Genomic DNA, 13854 nt, shown 5'->3' with positions numbered 1-13854 from the left:
TCTCTCAGTGGGCAGAATTTCAGGCAGTATATTTAGTGTACACTTTGTCTAGAAGAAGAGATGGCTTGAGGTGTGGAGCTATACTAACTCGTTTGTGGTATTTGTCTATAACAACTACCCTGCCTTTCCCTCTGCAAATGATTCCTTCACTAAATTCTTTTACAATAAACCTTTTTGAGTATGCATGTTTCCTATCAAGTCCCTAAATGGCACAGTGGTATCATGTAAATCTGGCAGAGAAGTTTCAATTCAATTGCAACACCATCTATTTGGAGTGCCTGTTGAGAAAGATTCTGATAATCAGCAGAAAAGGGTGAAATAATGAAATAATAATAAATAACACATTTGAATCACATTCCCCCCAAAAATATGCATTGAGGGTCAGACAGTGGGATATAGCAGTCAAAAAAACAGATACACATATCTGCTCTTGCAGGATTTTTATTGTAATGGAGACAGACAATTAATAAGCAAACAAGAAAACTCCATGGTATGTCAGGTTGTAATAAGTGCTGTGGAGCAAAATGAAGAAGGCAAGAAGGGTAGGGAGTAAGGGGAGGGTGTTATCTGAAATAAGGCAATCAGGGAAGCCTTGACTGATAACATGTGAGCAGAAAGCCCATCTGGAGAAGGCTGGCAGAAAGCCATACAGAGACCTGGGGAAGATATAGAGAAAGCCACAGGTACAAAGGTCTTGAGGCAAGAGTGTGTTTGAGGAATAGCCAGGAGGCCAAAAGGGGAGAATGGTAAGACAAACAGTTATTATAACAGGGCCACACAGTTCAGGGCTTTGTCAGCCTTTGTAGGGTTTATATTTTACAGAGATGGGAGCCACTGGAGAGTTTGAATAGAGGTGTGACATGCTCTGATTTATGTTTTAAAAGGCTCCCTCTAGCTGTTGAGTGTAGGATAGACCAAAGTGGTACACAAATGGAAACAGGGAGGTGGGGCTGGACGTTATTGCAATAATCCAAGGGGCAGATGATGGATGGTGCTTGGAGTTACTGAGAGGTGTTTGGTTCTGGAAACAAGGTAAATGGACTTTGCTGAGGGGAATGGAGTTTTGCATATGTGTATAAGAGAAAGAAGAGGCAAGAATATTGTAAGGTTTTTGGCTTGAACAACTCAATAGATGGAATTATAATTACCAATGTGGATGATTGCAGAGGAATGGGTTTGTGGAGAGATCAGGAGCCTGGTTTTGACTTGTTAAGTTGTAGCTGTATATTGGACAGCTTGTGTCAGGAGTTCGGGGTTTCTGGCAGAAGATACAAATTTGGGAGCATATGAATGGTATTTAAAGCTGCAAGACAATGAGGTCTCCAAGAGAATGAGTGTAGATAGAAAAGGCTCAAGTTCCAAGTTCCAAGCCCTGCCCAACATTTACCTATCAGGGAGGTGAAGAGAAATCAGGTAAAGAGAGGGCAATCAGGGTGTTCTGAAGGTACTTACTATAAAAAGGGAGAGGCTCCATTAAGAGGTTCCATTTAAGATACCAGCCATCTGTTTAGACAGTCCACTGGGGTTAGGGCTAAGTGGTCAGGAAAGTAGGTTTGATACAGTTTCTACACAGAGCCTACAAGCTTCACCTAGTTCACCCTCTCCCCAGCCATGTTGCCTTTGTGGGGCCCTGGTTCAGTGTGAACCCTGGGAAAGTCTTGCCCTTCCTCAGGGCAACTCATCCCTGCACAATTTAGCTAGTCTCCTGCTTCTCAAAGGAAACTGCAGTCTATTCTGAACAAATCCTTGCCCCAGGGGTCAGAGAACAGGAATGGAGAAAGCCTTAGCCTTTGGGGTAGGGAAAAGGGCCCAGGGCCTGGGAAGTCAATCAAGTTCTGTGGATGCAGGGGTGCAGGGGAGTGAATGGTTGTAGACAGAGGATCCAGACTAGATGCTTAGTGTTTGTTGAATGGATTGAATGTGAGCATCCTGAGCTATGTCCGTGGGATTGTGGGCGACTGGTGTGTGTGTGACATTTGTCTGTATGCCTAATGTGTCTCTGCTCACAGCCTGCAGAGGGTGCCCCAAGCTTGGGAAGGGAGCTCTGGAACGGGGCGCGGCTCTGGCAAACAGATGCAAGGGTGCGGCTCTGACCCCGCGGATTCCTCAGCTAGTCTGGGAGGAAACTTGGCTTCCAAAGCCCCTGAGCCTCAAAAAGCCTCTCGCTCTCCCAGGGCCTGTCGGCTTTAGCCTCCGGGCGAAGGGTCGCCCCCGGGTCCTGGCGCACGCGCCGGGCATGTGGAGCGCGGGCTCGGGCCGTAGGTGGTCCCCGCACCTCCAGGGACATGTACCACCTTGAGCTGCCTTCCCTGGCGGCCACCCGGGTCTAGGACACGCCCCTTTGCCACATCCCCCGTCTTTCAGGTCCCTGAGCTAGGTGGGTACTCTGCGGAACCCGCCGAGACCTGTGGGCTGGCGAAGCCCCACGTCTGTCCGCGAATAGGAGGCGTTCACCTCCTCCGTCGCCACCCGAATGTCCCCAATTTACCCTGAGTCCGAGGAGTCAAATGTCCAAGACATGAATAATTAATAATTAATAATTAATGTTTGGCTTAAAGGCTGGAGGAAGCTCACATCACCTCCGGCACTTCCTTCGCAGCATGAATAAACCGCACCCGGCTGATTCCTGAAGCAGTTAATTACGGTTCAACTCCAAGCAAAGATTTCTTTATTCCCCAGAGATTTACTGAGCGCCTAACTGCCCGCTAGGTGCCGCGCCAAGGGCTTAAACCCGACGAGCAGAAAAGGATTTTTTCTTGCTCATAAATGGACGAAGAAAAACACAAGACCTCTGGCCTAGCGTGAGAAACACTGGAGGCTAAACAAAAATAATAATTAAAAACCCACAAATTTTGAAAAAGTCCCAGGAAGATGAAGGAAAAGGCAAATCCAGGGGGCAGCATCAATTGCTGCCCTCTGGTGGCCACGAGGGGCAAAGTCAGTTTGTTTCCAGCGGTGATGCATCTGGTGCAGCGGGTATTGACAACACAAAACAGGTGTCAGGCGCTCAGGTATTCAAAAGCAGTGTCCTGTTACTCTCTTAATACTGGATTGGACTGCATTGTTATCACAATTCATTGCTCTAAAGCAAAAGTCTACAACAACATGTCATTAGAGTTTTTTTGCCACCAATGAGAAACATATCTTAAGGACAACTAAAAGTTTTTAGCTAGCAATCTGTATAATATGGGAATTGTAGAGCAGACATCACACCATTAGAATTATTGCAAATATTGCTGTTAGGAAAAAAAAAAGACTTGGAAAGTTCAGCATTCATAAAAATGGCAATTAATCAGTCAAGATTGATGGCAAACGATAGAAGTGTTGATAATTTTTTAACAAAGCAGCATCATTTTATCCCCCAATACAAGAAGAAACAACAGGATGTGGGAAAGAAAGAGGCCATCTGATGCTGGAGAGGTGTTCCCAGATATATGGTTAAAGCTGGGAAACAAGTTATTTTAGGCTTTCATATATAGTTTCATGGAGATTTCGTTTATTGTGAAAATTTTCAAGTTATTTTGAGCTTTTCAAGTGACAAGCCCCATCCTTCTGAAATTCACTAGGCCATACAGCAAGGTGGAAAATTCCAGGTATATTACATGTGTTGTTCTGATGGCCTCATGCTGCCTCATTAAAAAAATTTAAGGTGTTAATAAAATAAAAAAAAAAAAACCAAAAACCAAAAACAGACTGGGAATGTATCTTAGTAGTGGAGTGCTGGAATTTATGAGGCTCTGAGTTCAATCTCCAGTAACACACACACACACACACATACACACACTTATAGAAAAAACACCCCCCCACACACACACCTAACTGCTGGTGATCGTATTCCTCTAAAGGATGGATTAATGACCAAAGAATGAAGTTGTGGCTAGTCAAGGTGTGGTCCAGGTATCATGGGCAGAGGGGTTATTAGGAAACCTGAATTGCAAAACTATGGAAACTACCTAGGTGTCCATCAACAGATGAATGGATAGAGGTAATGTGGTAGTATACACAATGGAGTTGTGTGTGAGTGTGTGTGCGTGTATATATATATATATATATATATATATATATATATATATATATAGAGAGAGAGAGAGAGAGAGAGAGAGAGAAAGAGAGAGAACATAAAAATAGAAGAACAAAAATGGAACTTGAGAGCATTGTGTTAAGCAAAATAAGCCAAACTCAAAAAGTCAAGGGTCATATGTTTTCTCTCATATATGCAAGTTAGAGAGGAAAAAGGATTTTAAAAAGGGGGTGATATGGGCTGGGGTTGTGGCTCAGTGGTAGAGCACTTGCCTAGCATGTATGAGGCCCTGGGTTTGAGTCTCAGCACCACAAAAAAATAAAGGTCCATTTACAACTAATATATATATAAAAGAGGGTTATAATGGTGGAAATCTTGTGAAACTAGAAGGGAGTCTCATAGAGTAGAGGAAGGGGTCCAGGGGGAGAAAGGAGGGAAGGCAAAGGGGAGATGCTGAAGAATAAAATTGACCAAATTATGTTGTGTTGGGGCTGGGGATGTGGCTCAAGCGGTAGCGCGCTCGCCTGGCATGCGTGCAGCCCGGATTCAATCCTCAGCACCACATACAAAGAAAGATGTTGTGTCTGCCGAATACTAAAAAATAAATATTAAAAAAATTATCTTGTGTTCTTATATGAATATGTAACAATGATTTCCACTATTATGTATAATTATAATGTACCAACTACTGTCATTATAACTAATTAAAACAAATTTTAAGAAATAAAAAAATGGAGGCTGGGCATGGTGGTACATGCCTATAATCCCAGCAGCTCAGGAGGCTGAGGTAGGAGGACCATAAATTCAGAGTCAGCCTCAGCAATTTAGCGAGGCCCTCAGCAATTTTGCAAGTCCCTGTCTCAAAATTTAAAAAGAAAGAAAGAAAAAAGGAAGCCTGGCTTCTTACTTGAAATTTGGTTTCAGATTTATATGACTGAGGTTGTGAAGACCTTTCTATAAGCTAAATCAAAGAGGCCCTTAAAGAATTGACAAAGTGTTTTTATGTGTAGGGGATGATGATTTTGTAAATTTTGGATATAATTTATGATGTTTTCATTTTATATTTCTAGTAGAAATCATTGTTTTCCTGTTCACCATGGTCATACTAATATTTAGTGAAATATATATTTTTAGTGTATACAAGAACAAGACATTGTAAATCCTTCAAATTATAATTTTGTTTTGTACTTTGTCCCATCTTTACTGAAATATTTACTTGTTTAACCGGTAGTCTCTTGGAGAGTTGCCTTCCACTCGAGTCCTTATGCCTTTACATACAAACACACATCAAAAATATTTGCTGTGTTGTAGTTTTAGTAGGGGCTCAGGAAGAAATAAATATAAAGGCATGTATTTAATTTGTCATCTTTTCCCTGAACTCCCAATGTCTTTGAATTAAGTTGCATCGACTTTTTCCCTTGCAACATTTTTTTTTTTTTGGTACTAGGGATTGAACTCAGGGATGCTTTACACTGAGCTACATCCCCAGCCCTTTTCATTATTATTATTATTATTGTTATTTTTAAAATTGAGAAAGGGTCTTAAGTTTCTGAGGCTACCTTCCAACTTGCCATCCTCCTACCTTAGCCTCCCCAATAATTGGAATTACAGGGGTGCATCACCACATGTGACTATAATTTGGTTTATGTCTTGTTTAAGAAGTTCTCTTCTGCCTCAAGGTTATAAACACACTCGTCTATATTTTCTTCTATTATGTATATTCTAATAAATTAATTATTTTTTGTGGTGCTGGAGATTGAACCCTGTGGGCCTTGTGATAGAGCAAGACCTCTACCACTGAGATACATCCCCAGTCCTGTTACACATATTTAAACATTAGGTCTTTATTTTTTTAAAAAAGATTTTTTTTTAGAGAGAGAGAGAGAATTTTTTAATATTTATTTTTTAGTTTTTGGTGGATACTTCATCTTTATTTTATTTTTATGTGGTGCTGAGGATCAAACCCAGCACCCTGCGCATGACAGGCAAGCGCGCTACTGCTTGAGCCACATCCCCAGCCCAACATTAGGTCTTTAATCCACTTCGTGTGCTGAACCATTTGAAAAGCTCTGATAATGTCAACAAGGGAGATATTTTTAAAGAGGGAAGAGCAATTAAAACATTTAAGAAAAACAAAAAAGCTGAGTGGCAAAGAAGTAAGCATAGTGTACTGCTCTGAACAATATTTACAATAATCACAATAATGTAAACTATCATGATCTAAATGTACTAATCATGATAGTTGTACTTAGAGGATGGAGTGACAGGACAGAAGAGTTGGTAAAAGAGCCAAATATTCACTTTTTAAATTTTTTTTTAAATATTTATTTATTTTTATTTTTTAGTTCTCGGCGGACACAACATCTTTGTTGGTATGTGGTGCTGAGGATCGAACCCGGGCCGCACGCATGCCAGGCGAGCGCGCTACCGCTTGAGCCACATCACCAGCCCCAAATATTCACTTTTTACAGTAGGAATTCAAGTGGTAATATTTAAAACAGATAAATCAAGAAACAGGGATCATTATTGGGCACAGTGGTGCACTCCTGTAATCCAAGCAGCTCAGGATGCTGAGGCAGGAGGATGGCAAGTTCAAAGCCAGCATCAGAAATTTAGCAAGGTCCTGAGCGACTTAGAAGAACCCTATCTCTAAATAAAATATAAAAAGGACTGGGGATGTGGCTCATGGTTAAGTGCCCCTGAGTTCAATCCCTGGCACGCGTGCGCGCACACACATACACTCACACACACACACACACACACACACACACACACACAATAGGGATAAGCACTAGATATGGTAGCACATGCCTATAATTCCAGCTACTGGGGAGGCTGAGGTAGTAAGATGGCAAGTTCTAGGACAGCTTCAGCAACATAGTGAGACTCTGTCTCAAAATAAAATTAAAAAGTCTGGTAATGTAGCTCAGTGGTAGAGTGCTCATGTGTGAGGTCCTGGGTTCAATACCCACTAACTCCCCACCCCACCTCCCCAAAAGTATAAGCAAAGTATTTGTTGATAACAGCAGTAAGTCCTAGAAGAATAGCTCAAGAGTTAAAAGTTGTAGGAAGTGGTGGTGTTCAGAATAAGATTCTGGTACTTTTTGATTTGTTTTTAAAACCATAAGGATGTTTTTTTGAGTTATGTGTTTTACAGAAAGGAGAAAGGACAAAGATGAAGGCAGACAAGGAGAGTGACAATTTGTTCTCTGATGAAATCAATAACAAATTGCACGCAGGGCTCGAGGACAAGTCCAGACAGGTCATCGAGGTGGGATAATTCAGTGAACTATCAGGTTTTGTTTGTTCTGCTTAAGTTTTTCCCCTCACTTCAGAGCAGATGAGGATTTTGGCTGGGCTGAGGGTAGAGGCATCCTATGTCAAAGGCCCTTCTGCCTTTTGTAAATGTCTAAAGTAAACCAAAGAAGAGGTTGTGCCCTAGAAGGAATGGGGAGAGGGAGAGAGAATTCTTTACAGCTGGGGAGAGGATTGGTTTGTGGTTCCAGCCAGTGTAAACACTGGGCTCTAGTCCCTGGCTGTGATAGAGCAAGTGATGGGACTCTGAATAGAAGACTTTGGAGGGTTGGGAGGGCAGGCCGGGTTCAAGCCCAGAGGCTCTCAAATCTGAATCTCCACATTCAAATTTGGCACAGAGCTGAAGAAACATAATTGCTGAGACCACAGGGGTCAGAGCATTCACTGCTGATGTCCAGTGATGGGATGGTGCTGGAGGCGAAGTCGGTGGGTGGCCTCCCCTGGAACTTGGTGTTTTTATGAACTTGCTATAGCCTTTTGCAGATGGGATTCCCTAAGTGTGCCTAATGTCAAATTCTTTTTCACCAGCACTTCAGTGCAAGAGCTTGGAGTAGCAATTAAGTTCACTTAAAGAATATTAAAAAATACAGGGCTGGGATTATAGCTCAGTTGGTCAAGAAGTGCCTGACTTGCATGTGCAAGGCCCTAGGTTCAATTCCCAGCACTACAAAAATAAAAATAAATAAAACAAAAATAAAAATACAATATTATTTCTTCCATATCTGAGTTTGAAGGCTAAGATCACACCTTATACACAAGGATGGGTAAAGAGGAGCCCCATCTTTACCAGCCCCAAGAATAGTGAGGGCAGCTACTGTAATGGCTTTGGGGTAAATGGCGAATGCTGTGGCATACTCAGGCTCCATGGAAAGAAAGGGGGCTGGGCAGCCACCCCAAGCTTCTTAGGTCCCTGCCTTTCTTGTCTTTTCCCCAGGATCTGTCCCCTTTCTTTCTTACATTTCTAGGCCCCAACCAACCATCCTTCCTCTCCCTGACTAGAAATGAGTGGGGAATAGGAGGGTGTCTGCTCTGAGGACGAAGAGGTAGGGGGCCCAGGTGAAGTCTTCTTAAAGACTCTGACAGATTTACTCTGATCCTGAGCTTCCAAAATGCCCAGCCTTGGTTTCAAGAAGTTAAAGGAGCTTTGGTATCCTGGGTCCTAACCAAAAGAGGAAGAGAAAAAACAGAGGGAAGGAGGCTCTCCCAACTGGGAAAAAGCTAAGGGAGACAAAGAGCTCAGATAGACCCAGAAAGAGATCACAGAAGTTCCATTCCACAGAGACAGGCCAGAGAGGGTGGGGAAACTTCACTGAACAGGGCAGAAAGGAGTCCTCTTGTGTCCTTGGGGTTCCTTCTATGGCTGGAATTATAAATAGGGTAGGCTTCGGTAGAACTTGTATTTGCCTTTGTTATCAATGGGCCCAGGCCACAGTGTTGCTCTTGAGGACCTCTTGGGTACTTGGAGGTTCTCATTCAGTAGGCCCCAAGGAAAGGGGAAGCAGTCCTTGGTAGATCTGGGAAAAGATCCGGAAGTCACTGCTGGAGTAACAGAGTGCTGAACAGACTCAGGAAAGGAAATCCCTGCAGAGTCTCAGAGACCTGCGGAGCCTTGGTTGTGTGTGTGTGTTTGTGTGTGTGTGTGTGTGTGTGTGTGTGTACATGGGCATGTGTAATATGTTCCAGGAACACTGGCAGAATATTCATTGGCAGAAACTCCCCAGAAACAGGGCCCATCAGCCTCCCTTCAACTGCCCAGAGGTGTGGGCACCTGGGGTGAGTGGGAACATAGAATAGAGTAGATGACCCCACCCTGTAGTGACGCAAACACACAGGAACAGGGATTTGGGTGGGCGGCTGCAACAGCTTTTTATTTGGTTAAGCATAAAACACATTTAAAAGGAAGAGGTGGGATGTAATGGGGAGCAGGGTCAGCTCTTGGATCCTAGGTGACCTCCCAGAGGGGACAGTCCTGCTGTCTCCTTTCTCTGTCTCTCTGGGCCTGGCCCAGCATGGGCAACTCAGCCATGCAAGGTAGGGATGGGAATACAGATGGGTTGGCTGAAGCAGCAGAAGGGGGTGTGACAAGGGCTGCATGGGGTGGCTGCTCTGGGGCTCCTGAGTCCTTCCTTGCTTATAGTCCCCTTCTTGCCCCTTGGGTTGGGGCTTCAAGCCCTGATGAGGCTGGTGAGGGTCTCCTGGGCTCCAGGCTGGTCACTGAGCTAAGGCCCTTTGGAGGTCTGTGGCTCTTCAGTCCTGGGGGGCAGAAGAAGCTTGTGAGGGGCTGACCGAGGCTCCCCTTCACCTCCCCCCTCATCCCTTCTGCTTTCTCACCTCTTGCAGCCTTTGGAGCCCCTTCTCTTCTTTCCAGGCTTCTGGGTCTCCCTGTCCTTCCTACAGCCCTGGCCTTCTTTCCGGGGGGCTGGTGGCTTGTCTAGACGCTTCATCAGCTGCTGCACCCAGGCCTCCTTGGGGTCTCCGCAGAGCTCTGGCTGGGAGCGCTTCTGGGGCAAGAACCTTGGGGTTGGAGGTTAGTAAGCCTTCTTAGCTTTGCCCACCATACCGCCCCGCTCAACCATCAACCTATAGCCACCCCCTTGTGCCACTCACAGGATAGCTGGGATGGGGCAGTCTAAGCTTGCTTCCTGCTTCCGGTAGCTGCGAACAACCTTGTAGGGAATCTTCCTTTGGCTGTACTTTAGGCAGCAGTCCTGAGCCCCTCCATCACTGCCTGCAGAATGGGGTTCACAGGGACACAGAGGCTGCTTAAAAGCTATTACCTACATGTCTCCAGCCCCTTTCCCCCAGCTAAGACTCCTCCCTCCTTGGTACCTTGGGTCCAGGGGACGCAGAGGGCCAGGACCAGGATAAGGAGGCTCAGAGCCAGTGTCTGAGCCATGGCTATGGCTGAGTGTGAATATGAGGCGAGAGCTGTAGGCAAGATGGGCAGCTGAAAGTTGGGGGGTCTCTGTGTGGGCTGGGACTGGCCTTCTGCCTATTTATGCAGTCTGACACTTTCACTTCCCTCATCACCCCTCCTTTTCCTTCCTGAAAGCTGGCTGAGCCCTCTCCTGGCGCTCAGCCTCACTAGTATGCCTGGATTAAAACCACACAGCCAAACAGTTCCCAAGCTGCCTGACTCGACCTTATAATATCGGTGGAATCCATGAGGGCCTCCTCTTATTTTCAGACACTGCCTTGGTGCAAGCCCTGCCACTGCTCCCCTGGGCACTTTGGTGGCTTCCTCAGGGCTCTCTCCCGTGCTCTAGACTCCACACTCTCTCTCCTTCAAGCAAATCTGATAATAGGCCTTTATCAGACACACGACTTGCAAACATAATCTCCCATTCTATGGGTTGTCTTTTCATTTTGTTGATAGTGTCCTTTGAGTCAGGAAAATTAAAAATTTCAATGAAGTTTAATTTACCCCCACCCACCCCCAATCCACCCCCAGCCATTACCTGTGCTTTTGGTGTTGTGTTTAAAAAAAAAATCATCACCAAATCAAGGCTCATGGTGATTTTATTCTAAGGATTTTAGAGTTTTAGTTCTTACATTTAGATCTTTTATCCATACTGAATGAATTTTTTTTGTGTATAGTGTAAGGTAAGAGTCAAATTTCATTGTGCATGGGTGTATGCATGTGTTTGTGTGTACTAGGGATTGAATCCAGGGCTAGGCAAACACTACCACTGAGCTACATCCCCAGCATCTCCTCCCCTTTTAAAAATTGTTTTAAAATATTTTTAAAATATTTCTTTCTTTTTCTTTCTTTCTTGTGCTGAGGATCAAACCTGCGGTCTCACACCTGTGAGGCAAGCACTCTACCACAGAGCAACAGCCCCAGTCCCCCTTTTAAAATTTCATTTTGAGACAGGGTTTCTCCTAGTTCCTAAATTGCTGATGCTGGCCTCAAACTTGCAATCCTCCTATTTTAACCTCCCTATTATATGGGATTAGAGGTGTGTACCCTCACTCCTGGCTTAGGGTTCAACTTTTTTAACATGTGGATATCCAGTTTTCCAGCACCTTTTGTTGAATAAGACTGTCCTTTCCCAATTAAGTGGTTTTGGTACCCTTGTTGAAAATAACTGACCATATGTGAGGGTTTATTCATTGCATCTGTCTATATATCTATCCTTATGTTACTGCCATTACTATTTTAATTATTGTAGTTTTGTAGGAAGTTTTGAAACCAGGAAATGTTAATTCAAAAACATTGTTCTTTTTAAAGATTTGGCTTTCTAAATAAATGAAAAGATACCCCTATTCATGGCTTAGAAGATTTTTTTTTAAGAGAGAGTGAGAGAGGAGAGAGAGAGAGAGAGAGAGAGAGAGAGAGAGAGAGAGAGAGAGAGAGAATTTTTTAAATATTTATTATTTTTTAGTTCTTGGCGGACACAACATCTTTGTTGGTATGTGGTGCTGAGGATCGAACCCGGGCCGCACGCATGCCAGGCGATCGCGCTACCGCTTGAGCCACATCCCCAGCCCCTTAGAAGATTTAATATTACTAAAATGATAATACTGTCCAGAGTGATTCACAGATTCAATGCATTCTCTATCAAAAAGTAAAATCCATCCTAAAATTTATATGGAATTTCAAGGAAATGTGTATACACACACACACACATTTGTATATATGTAAGTACATATATATAAGTACATATACATTTATATATATGTATGTATGTGTGTGTATATATCTATATTTATATCTATATCTAAGTCTATATATCTATATATATATATATTCTTTTTCTATTTTTCTTTGGTACTGGGGATTGAACCTAGAGGTGCTTTACCACACATCCCAGCCCTTTTATTTTTTATTTTGAGACAGGGTCTCACTAAGTTGCTTAGGGCCTCATTAAGTTGCTGAGGCTGGCTTTGAACTTGTGATCCTCCTGCCTCAGCCTCCTGAGTTGCTGGGATTACTGTGCATCACTGTACCTGGATTTCCCCACTGAGTATGATATTAGCTATGGGTTTTTCAATTATTGCCTTCATCATGTTGAAAACGTTCCCCTCTATTTCTAGTACATTGAATATATTTTTTTAAATCATGAAAGGGTATTGGATTTTGTCAAATGTATTTTCTGTATTAACTGAGATGATCAAATATCACATTAATAGATCCTTTGATCTATTAATGTGATCTATTAAATTGGCTGATTCTTGTATGTTAAACTACACTTGTATTCTGGGAATAGATGTCCCCTGCTCATGGTATATAATTGTTTTAATATGTTACTGAATTTGCTTTTCTAATATTCTGTTGAGGGTTTTTGTGTTTATATTTGCAAGGGATATTGGTCTGTAGTTTTACTTGTGGTGACTTTGTATATCTTTGTCTAGATAATGTTGACCTCATAGAATGGGTTAGGAAATGTTAGCTCTTTTTCAACTTTTTTAGAAGAGTCTGAGAAAGATTAGTTAATTATTTAATTAATTAAACTGATCGATTGATTGATTAATTAATTCTTGACATTTTGGGTAGATTTCATGAGTGAAAGCATTGTTCCTGAGTTTTTTTCTTTACTGGGATTCTTTTTATTACTGATTTAATCTTCTTACTGGTTATAGATCTGTTCAGAAGTCTTCTTGAGTTTTGTGAATTTATTCATTTCATCCAGGGTCTCCAAATTGTTGGAATACAGTTGTTCATACTATTCTCTTATAATCCTTTTTGTTATGACAAATTGATAGTAATGTCTTACTTTTATTTTTGATTTTAATAATTTGAATCTATTTATTTATTTATTTAAAAGAGAGAGAAAGAGAGAGAATTTTTTAATATTTATTTTTTAGTTTTCGGCGGACACAACATCTTTGTTTGTATGTGGTGCTGAGGATCAAACCCGGGCTGCACGCATGCCAGGCAAGCGCGCTACTGCTTGAGCCACATCCCCAGCCCTTGAATCTTTTTTATACTGGGTATTGAGCCTAGGGCCTGCTGAGCTACATCCTCTAGAGATCCTTCTGCTTTAACGCAAGTACTTACAACCATAAATTTCCCTCTTAGTACTGCTTTCCCTGCATCATATATGGCTTGGTATATTATGTTTTTATTTGCCTCAAGTTACTTTCTAATTTCCCTTGTGCTTTCTTCATTGATTCTTTGGTTGTCTAAAAGCATGTTGTTTAATTTCAGAATATCTGAGCTTTCTAGTTTTACATCTGTAAGGACTTCCAGTTTCTTTCCATTGTGATTGGAAAAGATAACTTTGTATGATTTCAGTCTTAAACTTCATTAAGACTTGGTTTTTGGCGTAATGTGTTCTGTTCTGTAGAATGTTTCATATTCACTTGAGAAGAAAGTGTACTCCTCTGTTGTTGGACAGAATCTTCTCATTATGCCTGTTAGGTCTAATCAGTTTATAGTGTTGTTCAAATTCTCTGTTTGCTTATTGATTTTTTTTTTTTTTTGGTATTGGGGATTGAACCCAGGGTGCTTAATCACTGAGCCACATCCCTAGCCCCCCCCCCCCCCACCTTAAAAATTTTTTTTTTTGAGACAG

General features: G+C 42.5%; 1 protein-coding gene across 1 annotated transcript; it reads right to left on the bottom strand.

Moving 5' to 3' along the window:
• Positions 1 to 9177: 9177 nt before the first annotated feature.
• On the bottom strand, positions 9178 to 10325 carry CCL21 (C-C motif chemokine ligand 21). Its single transcript, XM_081281199.1, has 4 exons — positions 10166 to 10325; positions 9944 to 10064; positions 9668 to 9850; positions 9178 to 9589 (listed from the first exon to the last, which is right to left on the bottom strand). Exons 1-4 carry the CDS (start codon positions 10230 to 10232, stop codon positions 9556 to 9558), a joined length of 405 nt encoding a protein of 134 aa, XP_081137325.1. The 5' UTR covers positions 10233 to 10325; the 3' UTR covers positions 9178 to 9555.
• Positions 10326 to 13854: the final 3529 nt, after the last annotated feature.

The sequence above is a fragment of the Spermophilus citellus genome, assembly GCF_964194105.1.
Source record: "Spermophilus citellus genome assembly, chromosome: 2".
Taxonomy (NCBI): domain Eukaryota; kingdom Metazoa; phylum Chordata; class Mammalia; order Rodentia; family Sciuridae; genus Spermophilus; species Spermophilus citellus.
The sequence above is the reverse complement of the archived record's forward strand: the minus strand, read 5'-3'. Positions and strand labels throughout refer to the sequence as shown.